This window comes from Chelonoidis abingdonii, chromosome 5 (assembly GCF_003597395.2).
Source record: "Chelonoidis abingdonii isolate Lonesome George chromosome 5, CheloAbing_2.0, whole genome shotgun sequence".
In the NCBI taxonomy this organism is placed as follows: Eukaryota; Metazoa; Chordata; order Testudines; family Testudinidae; genus Chelonoidis; species Chelonoidis abingdonii.
The window spans coordinates 21,925,463-21,949,347 of NC_133773.1; the positions used below are offsets into that span (position 1 = coordinate 21,925,463).

At 43.2% G+C, this 23,885-nt stretch overlaps 1 protein-coding gene across 10 annotated transcripts in view; it reads right to left on the bottom strand.

Annotated features, from left to right (window-relative positions):
- Positions 1-23,885, bottom strand: part of FAM13A (family with sequence similarity 13 member A) — a 239,073-nt gene that overhangs the window by 44,302 nt on the left and 170,886 nt on the right. For all 10 annotated transcript variants that reach the window (XM_032767562.2, XM_032767545.2, XM_075066152.1 and 7 more), the window contains 3 exons: positions 10,808-10,852; positions 7,912-8,091; positions 4,538-4,724 (listed from right to left, as the gene is read on the bottom strand). In XM_032767562.2, coding sequence (XP_032623453.1) covers positions 4,538-4,724; positions 7,912-8,091; positions 10,808-10,852 — 412 coding nt within the window. The remainder of the gene's footprint in view (positions 1-4,537; positions 4,725-7,911; positions 8,092-10,807; positions 10,853-23,885) is intronic.

Sequence of the window (23,885 nt, forward strand, 5' to 3'; positions counted from 1 at the left end):
ATCCTATGCTTTACTCACTAAATCACATTCATATCAAGAATTTTAAGGTAAAAGCAACCAAAGTAGTAGAGTTGCCTCAAAACACATTTTAATGACAGCACAGTTTGTGTTTGTCTCAGGAAGGATCATGAAATGCCTCTTCTTGAAAGAGGAAGAGACTAAGGATGAAAAATAATTACTATATACATGGAGGTTACATAACTACAACAACATGAGTACAGGACAATCAATTACACAATATTGATTTGAGGTTTCCTCTGGTCACCAGCTATAAGGAATATTAATGATGTCATTCATCTCAAGCTTGAAAAATTATGAAAAGAATCTGAACTTTGATCTATGCTGGTTCACTTGTGTAAAAAAGGCTTATAAAATGACGTGTGTCAGTTTTACAGACATGATTTCATTAGACACTGGTTATCCCAGCCACGGACCATAAGGCTGTTTGTGTCTCTTACCAGTCTCCAAGCTAAATTCTAAATGGAGCACCAAAAAAACAGACAAAAAATGGGTGCACAAAAAGACCTACATCCGGACACACAGCACATACAGAGTAATCCCATACGCAAACGGCTAATTATGAACACAAAGATACAAAATGTCAGATTTTACAAGTGTAACTGATGTGAAAATCTAATCCTTAAATTTTTTTTTAACCTTTCATCACTCAAGGTCAAATCACACACTCTAACTTGTAAGCAACTCATGTAGTTCATCTTCTTTCTGCTCAATATATCTCACCTCTACAGTGCCTATAAAAACAGATAAATGAGAGGGACTGGGAAAGCAGGCATATGTGAGCAAGTCTTGTACATACTTGAGTGTCTGCTTATTGAAAATTGTTTTCCTACTGAGTTTTTTTCAAATTGGAAGCATGTTTCAAAATCGCCTCTAGTCTCTTACTAGATACGTTGAATATGGCCATTTCATGCATGCGAATACAATTTTTCAATTCTTATGTTTGGATATGTCTCCTTCCAGGAAGGCAGCCTTCAGTGGTTTTTGAACAGAAGAAAAAGCACTCTGCCAGTGCATCAGAGTGCAGTTCCTGAACAAGACTACGTGAGAACAGAATTCCCACAGCACTCGGAGACATTCATGATGCGGAACTCCCTTCTCTTTAAAATCCAAGCAGATGTGTTCTTTTGGCTAAATGACTCCATCAGCACAGTCTAGTTATGCTTCAGCATTGCCTTAGGAGCCTCTTCTGATCTCATTTTTATGCCTGGCCACCTTGAATTTTAGCAGTTTAAATAAAAACGGGGCATAACAAGTTTTAATGTTTATTATTTGGTTTTGCTTAGGAGGGTTAATTGAAGAGGATTTCTCTTTGAGTGTCCCTTCACACTCTGGGTCAGATGCTACTGAGCAGATAAGACAAGAGTTCCCACACAATTCCTTACTAACCACTTCAAGCTTCACTGATGAGGTGGGAAGAGTTAAGAGAAAATGGGAAAGAGGATGTCGCCTGAGTTCTCCTGGGGCAGAAACTGTCTCTTAGGGCTTTTCTACGGAGTAAAATTATATTGGGATAAGCTAAGGAAGGAACTTAAGCCTGTACATTTATACCAGTGTAGTATAACCACTCATGTGGACACTCTAATTCTGGTATAAGAGTGCCTTTTTCGGTTTACTTTACATCTTTTGGAAAAGGGTTTGTGATAAACTGAAAGAAAGTCACTCATATACCCGAATAAGAGTATCCATGTGGGAGGTTATACTGCTATATCTATCTATAATGATATAACTGGACAACAGTGTTTAGACAAGGCCTTACTATGTATCTATACTTCACCAAGAACAATAGGGCCTTCTTCCTGGCTGGGTCTCTGGGTACTACTGCAATACAAATAGGAAATATATCACATTCATAATAGAGAGTTCAGTTGCCATGCCAGCTCAAGCTGAATCTTAGGTCCCGCAGGAGCAGTAACTTATGAGTATATGTGCATGCTTTGTGTATGATGGGAGATGCAGATCTCCTATCTATTTTCCAAGCAATTTACTGGGCAATGTCCTGTTGGCAGACGGTGCCTCTCTACAGCTGCATCCTATACTATGTGTATTTTGTGCATTCTGACTTGTGCTTTCTTTAAACTGTCACAGAAATATTCCTCCTGTTTCCATTTGACAGTTCCACGGAGATAAACTTTCAGCCACACCACACAAGGTGACAACGTGCCTGGCCGCTTCTCATAGGTGTGCTCCAGGTAGGATCTGTGCAGCCAGTGTATGAATCCCAACCTCCAGCAGATCCACAGTTCAGAGAAGGGCCACAGAAGGGAAATGTGTAAGAGACAGACAAGCTAAAGGCAATGCAATTTGATGGCCCTTCATTTGAGAATGGTTAGAGCTGTGGTCACCAACTGGTCGACCGCGACTGACTGGTCGATCCTAGAGGTGAAAGTGAGTGAGGATGGGGGAGAGCAAGCAACAGAGTGTGTGTGTGTGTGGGGTAGAGTGAGTAGGGTGGGGCCTTGGGGAAGGGGCAGGGTAAATCCTGGGTTGCACTTAGATTCAAAAAGTGATCTTGGGCGTAAAAAGGTTCGAGACCACTGGGTTAGAGCCTCCCCAACCCCTCAACCCCAAGGTATTCAGTCAAGTAGGTATTTTGACAGTCTTTCCTTCTTAAAGGCCACATTCTGGGCCAGATTCTCATTTACTCTTCACTCTGGCAGAATGAAGGGGCCTGAATGGGGACATCAGTGTAATGTCCTCCCACTTTCAGGCCCCTTTACACTGCCAGAGTGGTATTAAGGGGCCTTAGTGTAAAAGCAAATCAGGCTGTCTATGGCACTTCAGTGGAAGTTGCACATGTGTATCCAGAGCCAGGACATGGTCCCATGTCTGCAGAAACTAATTTGCTTTACGTTTATTTAAAAGAAAAGGAGAAATATTTCCAATGTCTGTGGACAGTCACCGTACCACCCATTAACGCAGTAATGGGAAGCAGAAGAAGAATTCCCCACCAAAGAAAATGATGCGGTCTTCACCAGTAGAGAGGAGGAAAAGAGGCAACTGCACATACTGTCCCACAGGGAAGCTACTGCATGTTCAGTACTTGCCACCAGAGGGCAGTTAGCTCTACTCTGGCAAGTTACTTTGGAATTGTAAGTACAAGAGGGTCTTTTTTGGATGGGAGAGGCTCCATTCCCACCTCCAGAACACCCACAAAAGAGCCACTTGCACTCTTGGCCCAAATGCTAAAATCTGTCTCATGGAGCAGCTCTAAGGGTGCAGAGATTAAATGTCTGTTATATGCGATAGGCTACTGATGCTTCGTGCTAAATCTAATACATGGAGCCTATGATTTCTCAGTTTCTTTCCTTAATGTTATCAATACTATTTCTATCTAGCACACAAAAGAACCCAACTCATTCTCTCATTGGTATCTGTGTACATTTTAGACTGATAAATAACCACGGTTGTGTAATCTAAAACAAGTGTGCCAGAACACAATGTACTTTTTCAAAACAAACCTATCACATTTCACAGGCACTCACCTATAGGAGACTTTGGAACTCAGCCAAGAACAACCAGAGAAAATACTCCACAGCTGGCAAATCCTACTCTTTTCTCAGGGTATTGTAATGCTACCAATGGTGCTAAAAGTTTGCATGTCCCAGGTACCATATGGCATTGCATGCCTGTCTTTATCAAGGGCCCAAGTTGAAAGACTCTGTAAGTTCTAACTGCTAACACAACATTTGGTACCTGTGTTGGCTATGGGGGAAGGAGATGTTGCATCAGCAATTTTTGCTGTTTGTCACTGTGAACAAACTGTCTTCTACTGGGAAGGTCAAACAGGGATCACAAACATGCTGTGATTCAAAACAAAAACGCTGCACAGTTTAAAACCGTGTCTTCCATAGGCTGTGGTACATTGCAAACATAACTGGTGCATTTGCAGTCAGAAGGTGTGATGTATCTAGATTGGAGTCCTTTAGGATGAAAGGTGACCAAAGCATTTTGCAGAGTGTATGCACAGAGCATCACTGAAATGCAGCCACTGCTGGGAGGAAGGGCAACCACCGAACTGACCCATTCATAATGCCCCTGGCACTCACTACAAACAACACAGTGATGAGCTACATTGTGATGGAAAACTATCAGACAGAATTAAAAAAAAGACACCCCGCCCCCCACAAGCTGATGGTCCAACCTGTGAGGTGCTGAACAGTCTCAATCCGACTAAACTCTTGCAGAGTTGGGGACAAATTTCACTTCCTTACTCTATTTTTGAAATCATGTTGTTTTGCTTTATTAAAACCAAAAATAGCTATGTGTAGACTAAGAGGGTCGAAGAGTGAATTTGGCCCTTCTGTAACCACAATGCACTTGTTAGAAGTGTAGGGCCTGATTCTCCATGGCCCTAACCAGCCATTTACAGCTGTGCAAAGTGCAAGTGATTACATGTGTGTAAATGGCTACACAAGGTACAAGGCAGTGGAGAAGCGTGATGCTTGCTTGTGAGTGGGATGCTCTTTCCCAGCATGATACTGACCCTCTCTGCAAGCAGTACGGCATGTTCACTTACCACAGGGCCATCCTGGTTATCGTTACGCTCAGAAAGTTTAGTGCTGGATTTCTGCCGTTTTGGTTTATTCCTTTCTCCAATATACCCGGAGTTGTTTTCTTGTAATTTTTCTACTTCCTGAGGAGTCAGAATACAATCTTCAAGGTTTCCAAATCCAGAAGGAATGTTTTCTTTGTTGATGACCTCTCTGAGGAAGGAAAACAAAATTGCAACAAAACTTTTTTAAAAACACAATCCTATTGCATTTATGCTACTGGTAGAGAAATGCATTATGCTGACTGGTGCAGTTCTAGATTTGTCTCTTAAACCCCATCTGCGTTTCATCCTATTGCAAGAAACACACACAGGCTGCGACATCCTAAATCCCAACAAAGAGTTAAAAACAGGTGCACTACATCGCATGAGAAAACATGGTGATCAACACCGTGGACCTGATCCAACTCCCACCAAAGTCAGTGGAAAGAATGGATCAGCCCCTGGATGTACTAGTTATTTTTATAAGGTTATGAGAGTTAACTTTCCCAGAGACAAAAGTTAGTTGCTAAAAAAAAACAACACCAAACAACTTGTAATAATTTCCTGTATAAACTGAAAGCAGAATTTGGGCATGGCTCTCAAACCTACTGTAACTCATCCTTTTATCCAAGTTTGCAGGATAAGAATACACAAGGCATTTCCACTGCACGCTCCTTTTCTTTTTGGGGGGGCAAAGGTGGGAGAGAGATCAGTAACAGATAACGGGATGGGAATTAAAGTGCCTCATCAACAATAACTGCACTACTATGATAGAGAACTGTGTGATTTGTTGTGCTGCATGGAAATGTGTTAGCTTGCTAAAATGCTTCTTATTGGACACTGCGATAAATTCCTGTGTGTCTAGTCAGAGCTGTGTGTTTTCCAGAAATGTCATTTATTTCATCTTTGCCTCCTTGTTTAGGAGGGTGGAGATCTTCTGCAAGCTCCCTTTCCCTGCAGTCATTCTTCCGCAGGGCCACTCCTCTGCCCTCTTTAATAGGTTTTTCCTATTATGTGCAATAATAGAGACACTTTGAAAAATACAGACATCACTGTATTTCTTCTATTTGTATATTGATATGTATTTCCCTCCTCCCAGCCTCTGTGCTCCCTTCGGCTAAAAGCACATCTATCCCGCCAGAGATGGAAGGCTGGAATGGAAGGTAACAGCTGTCAGCATCCACAGCAGTTTTGTACAGAGAGGCACAAAGCTCAAGTTCTGTTTTCAGTAACACCAGTGAAGTTGCCCTAGAGTGGCACTGGTGTAAATGGGAGAGGAGAATCTGGCCCCAAAGTGTTTTGCTAGTCCTCATGAGGGAGAAAGTATTCAGATTTTTTAAAAACGCTCTAGGTCACAAGTCATTTCTATGTTTTGTTTCTGGAAAAGGTAGATGACAGAGGCTTTATCCAGAGATCTATAATTCTATCAGACTCATTTAACTTTGTGCAATTATTATTTTTAAACCACTGAGATGTGATTTATTACATTTATTGCAAAATGTAAGCCTCTGCATATGTTTATGCCATAAATATTATCCCAGTGTATGCTGCCACTGTATTGTGTAGCACCATGGGTCTTCTTTAGATCTGTGTCCAGACAGCAAAAAGATAAAGCCAGCCAAAATAAAAAAGATCTCAAATGAAATTTTAAATTTTCACAATTTTCCATAACAGATCCCAGGACAATTTATGCCTATGAAACCATAGAAATGACCTGATTTCTCAGTGCCATTAAGTTAGGATTTTTGATTTGCTTTAAATTAATGTCTGGGGCTTTGGGGTCTATCCAGTATTGAATAGTTAGCAGCTGAATGGACTAGAAAGCACTAACGGCAAATATACAATGCAATGCAGAGGCTGTGCAGAAAAAACTGCAGTGCTATACATGCCGCCAAACACGTACACTAGCCCGCCTCTGACCTACTTACCTGAAAAGCCATCAGAAATGCTTTTACTGCAGTTACATTTCTCTGCTATGTTAACATTCCATATCTACCTAAGTTGTGGCATATTCTCCATCACTGACCATTTTTAAATCAAGACTGGATGTTCTTCTAGAAGATGTACACTAGGGATTATTTTGGGGAAGTTTTATTGCCTGCGTTATACACAATGGTGAACACAATGATCCCTTCGGGCCTTGAAATCTATTAATCTATATTCCTGGATGTTAAGTAGTATGGATTACAATTTTTGAGCCTGGGTGCCTAAAGTTAGGCCCCCTAAATAAAAGTGGCTTGATTTTAAAAGATACTAAGGCCTGTAGTTCCAGTAAGATTTGTTGGTGTTCAGCAACTCTGAAAAAAGGTAATTTTTATAAAAGTACCTATAACATGTATTTAGGAGCCTAACTTTAGGCCCTCAATTACGCGAACACTTATGCACATGATTAACTTTAGTATGACAACTCATATGTTTAATGTTAAACAGACATGTAAATGTCTCCAAGATCAGGGCCTCAGCTTAAAAATGTTGGCCATAGTATACAGCTGTGCTCAGTTACTGCCCTACAAAAAAAAAGAAATATTTCAATTTCCCCTCACACACCCACACTACACATTCTTGGGATTAAGTCTTCTATATATGTATTTTGAAACAGTTTAGACTGTGCAAACATCTTGCCCATTTAAAAATACTTTTTATTTGCTAAAAGTGGGGAAAGGTCACATTTTCCCTTTCAGTAAAAAAAAATCCTTAGATCTGTGCGTGAACACCACCTCTATTCAGAATGCAATGGTGACACATCTATAGTATATGCTGTATGTTATCAGTAGGAATACTATGTATGACAAATCCTTGAGAGGCGTTTAAAAAAAGCTGTCTCAAAATACCATTGATTTGTCTTATAACCATTTAGTCAAAAATGGTTTATTTTTTATTAATAAAAGGGGCACATTCTTCTCTCAAATGCACATATGGAGCATTGCAAAATCTGAACAGAAGCTGTCTTTCTACATGTGAAATTAGAATTTGGTCCAAATTTTGTATCTGTTTTGTTATACAAAAGCATTTGAAAGGGTTTTTTGTCCAGTATTAAGTTACAAATGCCCAAACTTATTTTTTCAGGAGTGTTACTGTTTCCAGATACATACAACTAAAACAAAAACTGAACACTACTTTTAGCCCATTCCGCTGTGAAACGACCACAAATCAAGGCCCTGGTTCTGCAGTTCACAGCTCCAAGCAAGTCAATGGAGCCCGGCACAGGTGCAGCAGTCACTCTGTATGCTCTCAGTTGCAGAACTGGGGCCAAGGCTTGTAATAACGGAACTGACAGACAGTCTTGCCTATTTAATGGATGTGATTATGATGCTATCAATTAAATATAATTTTTAAAGGACAAGTAATCATGAACATACACGTCTCTATTTCGTCGGCCTTCATCCTGTTCTTTGTGATGCCGCCGCCTCTGCCTGGTGGACACATTTGAAGAGGCTGACGATGTTCCTGATTCAGAGTCTTCTGAACTCTGCCCACCAGAGCCATGAGCATCAAAGAGATGCTGTTCCACTGCTGAGCGGATTGTCTTCTCTAAATATCTGTCAAGATGAAAAATAAGGTCAATTAAACTTACAAACTTACCAGGAAACCTCTCTCTTTTTCAAAGTCACAATTTTTTAATAACTACAGTAGTGTCCAAAACATGCTAAGGATGGTACAGAAACATGGCAAGACATCAGCTAAATTGTTCAGATGTGGGTGACTAAAATGGGGCACCTAGAATAAAGTGATCCAATTTTCAGAAGCGCTGAGCACTCTCGGCTCCCATGACCATCAACGGCTGTTATGGCCGCTCAATACTTGTGTAAATGAGTCCATTTTTACAAAGATGCCTAACTGGAGCCCCCCGAATTAACAGACCCCAGCATGAAGAGCTTTACTTTGAAATGAGAATTTAAGATTCAAGTGATTAGACAATCCATACTAAGACAACAGGGTCCATGGTTCTTTAGTGTGTGTTTTTAAATTCACTCCCATTTCGGGAGGGGGGGGGGGACGACTGGGGGTGGTGGTGGAAATAGGGATACAGCCCGGGCAAAACAAGAATCACCCCATGCTGGGTGACTCATGACAAATATACCCAAGGTAGGGGGGTTGCTTTAGGTTTGGATAGCTGGAGCATGCAAATATGTGGAAACGGTCCTGCGTCATCCCTTCTCTCACCTGCTCTTCATGTACTGACCCACACAGGGGGTGGAGTGGTGTGTACGGGTGGGGAACACCACTTCTCATAGCTCCCCAGTGCACTAGCAGAATGCCCCTGTTGCACCTCCACTTCCGATGGTGCAGTGCACTCCCCTCACTGCACCTGACCAGCACTGTTGGCCTGGATAATGTGAGGCTGGGGCTATATGCCTCCTCTTTAACTTGCCTCCGTTCTTTTGGGGTGACTGACTCCCAGAGGAGCTAGGAGGGAGCAGTCCCTTGTGACAGAGTGCACAGACTGCAACTGTGATTGGCCCCTGTGAAAGGCCTGCCAGAAGGAAAGGCTCTTTGAAGTAAGGACCTTAAGTGACCTATAGATAAAGGCCACGAACGTGTGCGCAGCAAATTCTTTAGTAAGTGTATGTTAAGGGCATGCTACCGATAGCGGGTTAGACAGGTTATCAGGGTGAATGCTATTCAGATTTATACTCATCATGCATCTCCACCATCACTGACTAAGGGAGAGATTTTCAAAGGCCCAAAGGGCACTGAAATGGGACCTAGGCACCCAACTGTTCATTGTGCTTTGCCCATTCTCCTCCTAAATACACAGAAGTCATTCTAACATTTGCACATTTTTCAACAGAAATCATGCCAATGCCAATAATCAATTCAAAGAAGGTCCATTTTCATTTCGGTAACATTCTTTTAGCTATAATTGCTGCTCTGAAAAGTATCTTTTTTATGTGAACTGGTTATTCACTGTATTTTTTTCACATGGCCAGCAATAAAACTCAAAGAATCCACTCTTATTTAAACTAGATTATGGCATTCAATACCCTCGTTTGTTCACAAGACCAGAGCAGTCAGATAGAACATCTAGATAGTACAACCTGTCTGTGTAACAAAACAAAGCCAGTAGGTCAAATCTGACAATGCCCAGCAGCCTTACAGTGCCCAGGTGAAACTATATTATATAAGAAATGATAGCATCTGTGAGAATGAGGAGTGACTACCTTCTCACAAGCATGTGAACCACACAGTAGGGCAACTCATCATAAACTTTATTCAGTTATATATATAAAAAAATGCCCAATTCTGATCTCATGCTGTTTTAACACTGCTGCAACTTCACTGATTTCAATGGAATGACTCCTGTTTGATTCTGGTGTGAGATTGGAATCAGAACTACTGTGAGCAACAGAGCTTTTATTCACTTCAGTACAGTGATGGAGTCACTGCAGTGACACTGGAGATAAGGTTGCGAGACTGCTTCTGTTGTAAACCTAATTGAATCTTTCCGTTCTCACTTTGCGGAAAAAAAAGTTCCTTTTTCCTTGAAATTTCCTCTGCTTATTTTTATGACAGAGGAGGGTTTGGAGGTAAAGACTGAGATAAATCAAACGTTTTTGATACATGACAGTTTGAAAAAAGGAATTTCTCTCCCTGTCCCCCCAATATTTTGAAAAGTCTTATTTTCTCTGGAACATCGTGGCTCACAAAAGGTTTGATTAGAAACTCCAGATTTGTTTCATTCATTCATGTTCAATAACATTTAGTGCACGAAAATGATTTATTGAGAGAATCTGATGGTTAATTGTGAACGTGTTAGCTATGAATGTGAATCTGTACATGGGCCACTGAAGAGTTTATAAACTTGTTGCTAACTATTATGTTAGCTGAGTTTGTAAACCCTCAACAAAATTAGTAATATCATAAAAGTGTATTTTAACTTTGCTAAGTGTATGTGCGCGCGCGTGTGTGCGTGCGCGCATGTAATATAAGGGCAAGAGTAAGTTCAGATGTCACAAGTTGGGACTTGAATGTCAGGCAGGTAAGGAGACTCCTTACAGCACAGCGAGGTTGTGCTTCTTGAAATCTCTGTGGTTACATAATAACCATAACATCCCATGGGTGTGGGAAAAAAGCAAGGAACTATGACACCCAGGCCCTTATTTGAGAGGAAGTGGTTTATGATCACTATACCCAATGCATTTTTCTTTGGACAACACAAGGCTATTACAGAAAAATAAGAGAATAACATTTTTAAAACCTTAAATAGACAACAAATGATAGCAACAAAACTTAAAAATAAACAGAGTCACTTACTCTCCAGTAGCAGGAATGTTACTGCTCACTTGCGATACATGGGTACTGTGGAAAGGGAAGAAAGATCTAATTACCAAAGTAACGTCACAGAACACCTGAAGGACAATGTTGGCTTTCCTTCTCTCATTGCCTTTTCTTAGACACTCCATCATCTACTACATTAATTAAAGGTATGATCTGTGAGCAGGAATTCCTGTCCTAGAATTACATACGCACATGACAAGCTTCTGACCCCCACAGAATTTTGACTCACACTGTTAGAACGCACATTTACACAAGGCTCGTACACTCAGAATTGGATTGCTTGTCATTTACTACCAAGAGACTGCAGTAAAAAGGAAGGTATTTTAGCTATAGCACATTATGATTCTTCTCCGCCTGAATATTCTGCAGCCGTAGATCACACTTAGTTTAATCAAATGAGCTCTGTTCTTTTGAGTCAAGATTTCAAAATGTACACACTGTAAAGTGATTTAACATGTTTTAAACTACTCATATTTCCTCTTCAGATTCCCCTTCCCCAACTCCCCGTTTTTCATGTTCTTGGCTTCCTATTCACTTTTTTTTGTTGTTTTTTAAGTATATTTTCTCTGATCTCTGTTTGCCTCTCAGTCTGACTCCAGGCTCAGAAAGAGGTAAAATAACCTAATTCTAGTTGTCACCACTCACTGTTCACAGGCGACGTGCCATCCCGCATGGCCATTACAGATCTGTTCCCTGATTGCAGGGTCAGATGAGATTAGGCTAAAGAAAGTCCCTCCCCTTTCATGTAACATCAGATTGCTCCCCATGTGTTGACTCAGCTTTGCAGATAAGAGGGCATGTGAGATTTCACTCCTGTTCATCACTCCTACAATATTAATTAAACCAAATAAGTTAGCTTAAACATTGCATTTGGCTTTATCCTCTTATCAGCAAGCGGATCAGCAGCAGGGTTGCGTGGTATACTCAGACGTAAATCGACCCTACACATTAGATTACAAGAGGGACTTGTGAAAATCTTACTCCAGAATTCTAGGTTTACTGTGCCATCCTAACAGATAATTTACTGCTTTTAATCTACACACGCAAGGGGTGTCCTTTCAGAAACTTTAATTGCTGATGATTCAACAATTGCTCCATTACTTTAAACCAATCACAGTTTCTAAGGTTTCTTCTATCCTTTCTTTAATATTTCCCCCACCAAACCATTGCAGCTTCCCTGCAGAGACCTGATGCCAGCCAAAAGGCTGGAGCACTTATGCTCTTCAGAAGACAAGCACACTGCTGGTAGCAAGTGGTAGGGAGAGGGGGTTGAACTGGTGTGAGGAGGTAAAATAAAAGTGTCACAAAAATCAGTTTAGTAAAGCCACACAACAGCACACGTCTCTACAGGTCTAGAGGATAGAACTACTGCAAGCCTACATGTTGGAGATAAGCCAGCATGCTGCAAGGAATTCAGTGCATCCCCACTGACCAGCTTGGTGTGTGTAAATTAGTGCAGTGCATCCACACATGCCACTCCCTTCAACTGTGCAATCTGACTTCTACCCCAGACACAGTTCCTCAAAGGATTCACATACCATAAAAGCACATGTATATTTGGCAGTCTATTCCATGTATACATGGATGTTATACCTATATAATACACATACAGTTGTATATTTTCGATTAATACATTTATTGTTTGTATCATCTTATTGTATTGAATATTACCCTTACACACACACACACACACACAGTTGCATAATAAATGTAATTTCTCACAAATGTGTAACTGCCACAAGTGCGGTTGTACTTTAACTTTACATAAAATTTCTGTACTTTCTCATTTCTAATATTTACATACAATACATATCAAATACTGATATCTAACACACACACACACACACACACACACACACACACACACACACTCACTTGCCCTTTATCTCATCTCTCTTCGTCCTCTATCCCTAATAAGCTTTCTGCTTCAGGGTTTTTTTGTTTGTCTGTTTTAAAACATGGGGTCTGAAAAGGAAAGGACACTTAAGAGGATACTGAACTCAGAAAACAGCATTTTCCTTCACATTATGCCATATAATTCCAGCAAAATTACTGTTGTGTAAAAATGCAAACGCCTGTTTCATGACTGTAGTCTTGAACTCTTCCTTCCATTTGTTTACTGGTGATATTTTATGCTTTGGGCAGAATTCTCAAGGTTTATGGGGGAATGATTATTATTCCCTAAAACTATTTTTTGCCTTTTATCATTTAACTTCATTTAAACCTGGGGAGAAAGGATTATTACAGCATGCAGTTCCTTCTTCCAGGAAAAAAGTAAATGAAAATCAAATGCAAAACAGTGTATAAAATTCCAAACATTTTCATAACTTCCAAATATACTGAGTAGTGATTTTAACTTATAACAAAAGAGACCTCATCAACACTGATTCAGTTTTAAGTCCATTAAACCTGCTATTTTCTAATGACACATATACATATGGCAATCATTTTGGGGTAGCTATTAAAATATCTACTAAGGAACTGTAGGTTCTATCTGAGAGCTAAACAATACTGATTTTAAAATTACTTTATGGACATAGACAGCATGAAGTAAATACACCGCCACCCCCTCCTCCCCCACCTCGTGAAGAGAAAGTACTTTAAATAAAAAAGCTTCATTAGCCCTTTTAAATTTAGAAACTACCTTTTTCCTGGTCCCGTGATACGTTAATGCTCTTTACTGGGCCTGTCTCTCAATAACAGTGGGATTTTGAAGGAGAAGTTTTCAGATACACTAAATTTCTTGTAATTCCACAGTAATTGGCTTTCCATGCTATTTAAGTTCGAAGCTTAATTAAAATGCACTGCCAGATTGGTTCTATTCTGTACCACTAGCCAGGAAGTTAGGCCATTTTTAAAAAAAATATCTTGATGGAGTAAACAGAATTAGGAAATAGCTTTAGAATGTTAGGCACAAATGGTGTGTGTGTGTGTTATTGCCTATGTTAACAACCTCCAGTAAATACATGGAGATATTTAATGAGAAATTCTCAAAAAGCTAACAGCAAAGAAACACTTCTGGTAACAAATTCAAAGAGGTTTGCTGAACTTCTTGGGCGGCTGAAGTCACTTGGTCCTCAGCTTCATGCTTCTCAAAGCACCCAAAGGCATGCTATGAATGCGCAAAACACATTACTTGTCATGTCTTACTGTGTAATTAATTGCCTCTGAATAGCAGCTTTGTTCATTAAATCAGTGAAACAATGTGAATGCACGTCCTGCTTGGTTAATAATTTTCTCCTTCTGTGTCTGACGCATTGATATATACAGTCAATTATTTTCATTACATTATACTGTACTTTACTGCTCCACCCCATGCCCCACTGACATCATTTGGAGAGTTATCCAGTTCTGGGACTTCATGCTCCCTCAGAACAAGCCAAAGCCATAAATTCCTGACAAAAGTCTTGTTTTAAACACCAACCCCTCACTGACCTGCTCCCACAACCCCTTCATACTTCTTTCCCTAGGGGGGGATCTGAATCACCAAAGTGCCTCAGTGTTAGCTTATACTAGAGGTGGGCAAACTATGGCCCGCAGGCCATATCTGGCCCGTGGGACCATCCTGCCTGGCCCCTTAGCTCCCAGCCCAGGAAGCTAGCCCCGGGCCCCTCCCCCGCTGTCCCCCCTCTCCGAGGGTCTCAGTGCACTGCACCACCAGCGCTTTGGCCCACCACTCCTGCCAGGCAGCATGGTTGGCTCCAGCTGGGTGGCGGGGCTGAGAGCTCCTGCTGCTCTGAGCAGCATGATAAAGGGGCAGGGGGGTTAGATAAGGCGCAGAGGGTCCCGGGGACAGTCAGGTGACAGGGAGTGGTTGGATGGGGCGGAGGCTTGGGGGGACAGTCAAGGGACAGGGAGCAGGGGGCGTTGGATAGCCATGGAAGTCTCAGGGTGGCCTGTCAGGGGGTGGGGATGTTGATAGGGGTTGGGGCACTCAGGGGACTGGGAGCAGGGAGGTTGGATAGGGATTGGGGCCCCAGGAGTGGTTAGGGGTCGGTGTCCCGAGAGGGGGCAGTCAAGGGACAAGAAGCAAGGAGGGCTGGATGGGTCAGGAGTCCTGAGGGGGGCAGTCAGGGGGCAGGAAGTAAGAGGAGGTGTTTGGGGAGGCTCAGCCTTCCCTACCCGGCCCTCCATACAGTTTCGCAACCCGGGCAAAAAAGTTTGCTCACCCCTGGCTTACACCCAGCTCCCTAGACTTGCAAATACAATCTAAGTCTCATGGACCCCTCAACCTCCATCAGGTGTACCCTATCACCTCGAGGGCACCTTCTCCCATGCATAGGAAAAAATGATTTACTTCACGGGCCACATCCTCCAAGTCCCTGTCCATCTCGGACAACAGATGCTAATTTTTTCTAGCACTACTCCATTTTTACAGGGCAAACCATTAATATCCAGCTACGGTACATAAAGGCCAAATCATTCAAACCTGGGTGTCTAAAGGTAGGCCTCCAAATTCATATTTAGGCACCTAGTTATGGGCATCTGACTTTATTTACAGGTACTGACCAACCCCAGCTTCCAGTGCTATTAACTCCAATGAAAGGAGGGTCCTGCGGGTGGAGGTTGCATATACTGTTCCATTTAGGCCCATTAGGCAAGTGGACTGATTTATTTCTGTTACTGTTCAATAGACCAGTTTTTATTAGAATTAGTTCCAATCTCACCTAAATATTACAGAGCTGGGCACGTTCACTGTAAGGGGCTTGATTTTCCTTGTATCCAAGGGCAAGACAGGAGTAACTTCACAAAATTAATGGAGTTCCAGTGGGGTCAAACTGATGTAAGAGGAGAATCTGATCCAAAGGATCTGTTAGCAAAGGGAAAGCTTTCATCACTTGTGCAATCATTTCGGCCTCCGTTCTCCTTGTTTATTTATGTTATTTTTAAATATTGCAAAGAAACTTCTGACACTAATACACTGAAAGCTGGAAATTACAATCAGTGTAGTTTAGAATTAGTCAGACTGAACACAGCAATGTTACGGAGAGGCATGCATCTCCAGATAACTAGTTACTGCTTGGATATATCTTTGGAAATTAATGTTAAAAAATCTTGAGTGTGATTTTACATGTAAGTCATCAAGGTAAAAATACAGGGTGAGATTCTCATCTCTGGTACCTTTACACCAAGTAAAAGGGCTGGAGTGATGTAAATGGGCCCTAAAAACCCTGGTTCTACCTTGAGGAGGATTCCTCTCCAATGTAAGCACTGTGGAAGACAGTCATAAGGTTGCCCTCTGAGACCTCCATTACAAGGCCAGGAGTAGCAAGGCTGCTGGGAAAGAGGGATAGAGACAGAAGGGGGGGGTTCGGGGTGGAGGTGGGGGGCTGCAACACACAGTACTGTGGAGATTCTGGGCAGGGGCAGCCCAAGGAAGCAGCCACAACGTAGACAGGCCCTCAGGGTTGTCTAAATTATGCCAGAGTCCTCTCCAGCTCCCAGGGCAGCTCAAGACTTGGAGGTTTCGTAGGTGGCTTAAGCCATTTTAGTCACACATCACTTGGTCTACAAGTTCTATGTTTGTGTCTCTTAAGCCTGGTCTACACTACGCATTCATACCGAATTTAGCAGAGTTAAACCGATTTAACCCTGCACCTGTCCACACAATGAAGCCCTTTATATCGATATAAAGGGCTCTTAAAACCAATTTCTGTACTCTTCTCCGATGAGGGAAGTAGCGCTGAAATCAGTATTGCCATGTCAAATTAGGGTTAGTGTGGCCGCAAATCAACGGTATTGGCCTCCGGGCGCTATCCCACGGTGCACCATTGTGACCGCTCTGGAAGGTCATCTGAACTCGGATGCACTGGCCAGGCAGACAGGAAAAGCCCTGCTAAATTTTGAATTTCATTTCCTGTTTGGCCAGCGTGGAGAGCTCACCAGCACAGGTGACCACGCAGAGCTCATTAACACAGGTAACAATGCAGTCTCCTAAGAATCGAAAAAGAGCTCCCCAGCATGGACCTCACGAGAGGTACTGGATCTGATCGCTGTATGGGGAGAGGATTCCATGCTAACAGAACTCCGTTCCCAAAAGACAAAATGAAAAAACATTTGAAAAAATTTCCAAGGCCATGATGCAGAGAGGCCACACCAGGGACTCAGTACAGTGCTGTGTGAAAGTTAAGGAGCTCAGACAAGCCTACCAGAAAACCAAAGAAGCAAATTGGAAAGGTCTGGCAGGGCAAAATTCGCTTTCGGCTGGCTGCATGCATCTCGGGGGTCCGCGCACCATCCCACCCGGCGTTGGATATTGAGGTGGGGTGGAGAATTCAGCATGAGAGAGTTCTGCAGATGGGGAAGATGAGGAGGAGGAACAGAGGAGAGCTGCAGAGACAGCACCGCACTCTTCCTAACAGCAGGACTTTTTCTCACCCTGACAGAATTACCCTCAAGCCACTAGCCCACACCATGAAGCCATGAAGGGACCCTCTGTGAGTTGTACCTCTGTAAATAACAAAGTGGTTAAAGCAAGCGTTTTTTCAATGATTAATGTTGCTGAGACTTGGATGCATTCGCGGCAATAGTTACTGCAAAGTCTGTTAACAGGGTGGGGATGAGTGGAAATCCTCAAGGACATCTCCATGAAGCTCTCCTGAGTACCCAAAACCTTGCAGAAGGTTTCAGGCAGGCAGCCTTATCCATCCTCCTTGTAGGACACTTGACATGCCATGCATGTAGCAAGTAATCTGGATCATTAATGACAAAGCCTAGCTGGCTATCGGTCCCAGTGTTTGCTGGCATCAAGACATCCGTTCTTCTATCTTCCGTGTGGTATGCCAGAGAAGTGAATCGTTCATGGACTGGTGCCATTCTACTGGCTGTTTGCTGTTACTTAAAAGAATCCTTCTACAGGAGCAAGCAGGGAAGGGGGGGTGATGCGCTGAGCGTTTTAGCGTTTTGGCTAGCAGAGACTCCCCTGCTACACCAAGGTGGGAGGAGTAAGTGATCCAGCCAATAATGGTGGGGGCGGGTTCTGCTGCCGCATGTTACAGAAAGAAAGCCTGAACGTGATTGCTTGCTATTTGGTAAAGAGGGCGCGGGATATTGAAGTCTCAGAAGGCGAAGACATGGTACATGGCGATGCAAGCCGAATTCTGCTGCCTGGCACTGCGTCTGTGAGATTCTAACACCAGACCGCAGCACTCAATATAAATGCAAACTGCACCGTTTGATGAATCACATGTGCTATGTAAGGTGATAGTGTTGTTCACCGTGAAAGAGTAAGCTTGTTTGGAAAATGAATCTTTTTAAATACTTTCTCCCTTTTTTCCTCCTCATGCAGCTGCAAATTTTCAAGCTCGTACTCCATCTCAAAGGTATCTCAGATAAGCGGCGGAAAAAAAGACGCAAGACGAAATGTTCTCGGAATCTGAGATGACCTGCAATGAAAGAGCTCATCTGAATGAGTGGAGGACGTGCATCAAATTCAGGAAAGCATGCAGTGACTGAGGACAGGGGACGTCTGAGGATGAGAGTTAGGCAGGAAGTTTGCTGACGGGATGCACCTTCGGGCTGTGCATATCAACTGACATGCCCGCGTCTGGTGGAGCTTCAGGAACAGCGCAGATCAACAGAGTGCTGCTGCACCCTGTATAACACCTTACCTCTCACCATTCCACATCTCCTCACCCACGTGTAAGAACGCGTGGGGAGGCTCCAGCACCGCCCACTCCACCCGGACAGCCCACAAAGGCTGTCATACTTGAAATTTTTTAATGGCCTTTTCTTCCTCATCTCCTCCCAACCACACAGACTACCTTGACAGTTCTCTCCTCTTATAATGAATAATACAGAAAATGATTTTAATATAGTGACTTTATTCTTAAGCAAGCTGTAATGCAGCAGGAGGTGGGTGTTTACAGGGAATGAGTAACAAGGGGGGGGATTCATCAGGGAAACAACACAGCAGTCACACCGTATTCTGCGCCATGACGAACGTTTTCAAAGCTTCCTTGCGCACAGCTTCCTGTGTGTTTCTAATCGCCCTGGTGTCTGGATGCACGTAATCAGAGCAGTGATGCCCAGCCTCACCAGCCATACAAGGTCTCCCTCTTACTCTCAGAGAGATGTGGACACACAGCAGCACAATAACAAAGAGCATGGTGTGGCTGGGTCTGAGCGAGTCCATAATGCTATCCAACGCGCCTTTAAACGGCCATATCCTTCTATCACCATTCTGCCGAGCTCAGCCTGTGTTGAACAGCTGCTCTGACTACTGTCCAGCTGCCTGTGATTTCCATGAGCCTGCACAAGGAGCAGGCTGGGTCCTCAGGATAACGACAGGCTCAACATCCCCAACTGTTATTTTCTGGTTGGAAGTACTCCCTTCCTGCAGCCCTTTAAACAGAGTGTGTCCTGAGAGATGCGAGCATCTGAACCGTTCCTGGCCATCCACGTTAATGTTGGTGATAAGTCCCTTATGATCCACATGGCTTGCAGGCACCATTGAAAAGTACCCTGCGGTTTACGTCTGGGTGACCGGGTGCTCCGGGCCAAAAATGGGAGGTTCCATCTACCCCCCCACAGTTAGGAATCCATTGCAGCAGCCAACCACCATGACTGCACGGTTTCCCAGATCACAACCTTGTCATAGCAGCAGCTTAACATGATGCTTGGCTACTGCATCACAGCAGCCCACACAGTCGAGTTTTCCCACTCCAAATGCCCGACGACGAACTGTCTAGCATTGCATGCTGCCCAGAGGCTATTGCCACTCGATTCTCACTGTGAGGGCTGCTCTCATTTGGTTATTCTGGCGTTTCAGGGCAGGGAAAAGCAAGCACAAAGTCCATAAGTGCCTCACGCACGCGAAAGTTGGCAGCGCACTGGGAATGTTTCAAACCTCAAAATATGCGCGTCCACAGTCTGTTGTTCCCGCCCAAAATTGCGTTCATGGGAACTTGTGCTATTACGAGCAGGGATCGTCCAAAGGCGAGGCGGCAGTGAGAGAGAGTCTGTGCCAGTCTGTGCTTGTTTCCCGGGCCCAAAATCGGCGTTCAATGGCTAGAACCTGCCCCATTACCAGCAGGATCTCCAAAGCGCAGGGGCCCGCGGTTTGAGAGAAATTCTGTGTCCATGTCCTCATCACTCTCGTCACCGCTCTGCTGTAGCCACCGCCTCCTCGCTTGGTTTTGCAGGTCCTGGTTCAGCATAGACTGCACGATAATGTGCGAGGTGTTTACAACGTCCATGATTGCTGTCTTGAGCTCAGCAGGGTCCATGCTTGTTGTGCTATGGCGTTTGCACACTTCACCCAAGAAAAAAGGCGTGAAACGGTTGTCTTCTGCTTTCATGGAGGGAGGGGTGAGGCTGTACCCAGAACCACCCGCGACAATGTTTTTTGCCCCATCAGGCACTGGGATCTCAACCCAGAATTCCAAGGGCAGGGGAGACTGCTCTGGAAATTGACACCAGCCTCGGTACATGGACGCACACCGCCGAATTAATGTGCTTAGTGTGGCAGCGTGCACTCGACTTTATACAATCTGTTTTAAAAAACTGGTTTCTGTAAAATCGGTATAATCCTGTAGTGTAGACATACCCTTAGAGAAAGTCTATACTGGAAAAAAAATAAAAAAGATGCGTTCTTAACTCACGTTAACTAATTTGCATTAAAATAGCAGCAAAGACCCATCAACTTGGTATTTAACTCATGATCAACCCCAGGGAGCCCTAACCTCTAGATTTTAACTCACACTGTTAGCCTGAGTTTAAAGACAAGTCTCTCTCTCTTCGCTGCTATTTTAACCCCAGTTAAGAACATGCTTTTTTCTGCAGTGTAGACACTCTTAGAGGCACAGTCCAGAATTTCACCTATTGTCTTTTGCTACAATAAAGCTACCAAAAATGTGCAAATAAGGGTGATTTCATTTTGCACTTGGTCTCACACATTTGTCATGGCTCCCACAGAGGTCACAACTGGAAAAGTTTGGGTACCACAACTCTTTACCTCTTTAATGAATCCTAGTCTTTTAATCTAAACTGAATATACCCTGTCATGATTTTGAATTAAACTTCCAAATAGCTGCACCTTGTGCAGAGTGTATCATTAACCTATTATTGCATTAGCCACATGATTGATGTTACTCAGGAACTGAAAATCTTCCCCCACCTCCCCTGCAATAACAGAGGCACTGCAGAGCAAAATGTATTACTGTCAAATATTAAGAATTGTAATTAGAATTAGTCAGAACCTACCATACTATAATCTTGCACAGGACTGACTTTTCCCTTCTGCCCCAGGGAAGGTGCATTAAAACAGCATGGAAACATCTATAAATTTAATCTAAAACATTAAAAATATTTTAAAAGCATACAGTGTTGCTTCCTGGCCATCAGTAATGACCTATAATAACCAAGGTCTCAGGCTATGGAGAGCTCAGAGCTTGGAACTAATGCTATCATTTGCACGGGGGGTTACTTATAATGCACATACTTTATGCAGAGAAACAAAATGTTCAAAAAGAAAATGTAATTTTCCTTCGGTTATCATTTACAGTTGAGGCAAACAAGTTCACTCTTCTAGCAAAGCTGCTTGAGGAAAAATGCCAACGAAAACAGTTTCTACAGCTTTTTAAAAACAGAACAATTCCAAAGTCTAGTTGGTACATAATTCCTCTGGTTTAACAATGGGACTTTTCAATGTTTAAATGTACCAGAAGACATTGGATTCGGTCTAAAAGTTATTTATTATCCAGAACCGTAATGCTAGGTGCTTTCTCCTTTACAGTTCAAGGTATGTAACATACCTTGTGTTTTGTCTAGAAGTTACAATTCCATTATAAGAAATTTGCTTCATGCTGTAATTTGATGTACAAATCTTCAAAGCAGGAGAGGATTGTTTTTTTGTATATAAAATCTGAAAATGGTGATGTGCTGCAAATGCCTAGCTATGCTCAACCATGGTATGGACTTGATTTCAACCTTCTCTTAATAGTTTCATATTTTTGAAAGTTCAAATACAACACAATTAGCCTTGCCTTAATGTGGTATATTGTATTTGCACGGTTATCTTAATGTTAGGAAAAATGAATCCTATGAAGAACAGTGATTCTCCTTTGTTTTTTGTATATGTGCCTCCCTTTATCCCTTGTTCTGGTATAAACTCCTGTGACTGGTGCACACTGGCATCTACCGTTCAAAGTAGAGATATCTGAGGGTATGGCTACACTTGAAATTTCAAAGCGTTGCCGCGGCAGTGCTTTGAAGTGTGAGTGTGGTCGGAGCGCTGCATGTAAACCACATCCTCTACGGGTGTAGCGTGCAGCGCTGGGAGTCGTGCTCCCAGCGCTGCCGTACTGATTACACTGAGGCAAAAACACCCCCGAGCGCGAAAGTTGCAGAGCTGTAAAGTGCCAGTGCAGCCATACCCTGAGTGATGAAAGTACCCTGGCTAAGGCTAGAACTCTACTGGATTGGAGCACTAAATATACAGAGATCTACACTCCAGGCTTCTTTCCCCCCTACCACTTTCATCTACTGCACACGCAGTGGAGCACAGAACCACCAGCCCAGCAACATTTTGTTTGTTAAAAGGGCCCAGCACTCAAAGGGGTCTGACTAGCTAACATTAGGACTCCGATTATCTCAGGATCAGCCCCTTAAGTAACAGCTAATAGCTCTACAAACAGATTTTCAATGTTGTCCTGAAAGGCTGACATCAGAATAGACACACTAAATGTCACTGCATGACTTGCCCATACGCACCACACAGACTAATGGCTTGGCTACACTCACACTTTACAGCGCTGCAACTTTCACGCTCAGGGGTGTGAAAAAACACCTCCCTGAGCGCTGCAAGATGCAGCGCTGTAAAGCGTCAGTGTAATCAGGGCGGCAGCACGGCTCCCAGTGCTGCACGCTACACCCGTAAAGGATGTGGTTTACGTGCAGCGCTGGGAGAGCTCTCTCCCAGCGCTGCCGCTCTGACCACATTCACACTTCAAAGCGCTGCCGCGGCAGCGCTTTGAAATTCCAAGTGTAGCCATAACATAAGACTCTTGTCAGTAATGCTGCACTGATAAGACCATTTCTCTTGTGTAACATGGGACAGATGTTAAAGAGAGAAAGAGGCATTACCACCAAGAAAGAGAATGGTGGGATTGAAAGAAAAAACACAAGGATAACACTGGGGAATACCACCTGATGTATGAATGCAGTGCGTGCAGGGCCAGACCCAAAGTCAATGCAAGTTTTGTCACACACTTCAGTAACAGCTGGGTTGGGCATGATATCATTTCAATACAGTACTCATCTGTGGTGCTGGAACCCTTTTAATAGTGGGGAGTGCTGAAAGCCAGCCCCCTTACCCCTGTCTGTGCCCCCCCACCCCACAGCTGGGGCCAGAAGCAGTGACATGTCTGGGCGGGGCTGGATGGGGTAAGAGGGCAAAGGCTGGGGACAGGGACGGGGCCAGTTGCAGAGCCCCGGCTTCAGGGAAAGCGGCCCGGATCCTGGGAGCAGAGTCCTGAGAGTGGTGGGGCCGGGCAAATGGCCAGTGATCCCATGTAAAACCTGAGGGTGCTGCAGCACCCCTTGCACCTCTAGTTCCTGTGGCTATGGTACTCATTAGTGAGATAGCCCTGCATCTCAAAGCAGCCCATTAATAATAACTCATGAATCATGCTGTTTTCTTTTTCCATTCCTTTGGTTTATGTCAGGATATACCCACTGAGAAATTTCTTTAAAAACAGTCTATATGACAGTGTAATTTCAGGAACATACACGCCACCACAGATCACTATTACCTTCTATTAGTTCATCCCCACCAGGCTGGGCGCAACTGCCCTTACTTGGAACTGACTTTGCCAGCTGCTATTTGTATGTGAAACTGCGTTATCTAAAACAGCTGACATTAGCTTTCCTGTTGCATAAGCTAAGTAGTCCAGAGCACACCATCTTATGTAACAATTTCAGTTCTAATGTTCACATGGCTTTCAGTATAAGACGTTCTGGAACACAGATACCCTTCAAGCACGAACAGGTCTGTCACATCTTACACTGGGGTTACGTTTCGCAGTCAGCGCGAAAATCGAAAATTGCGTATAGT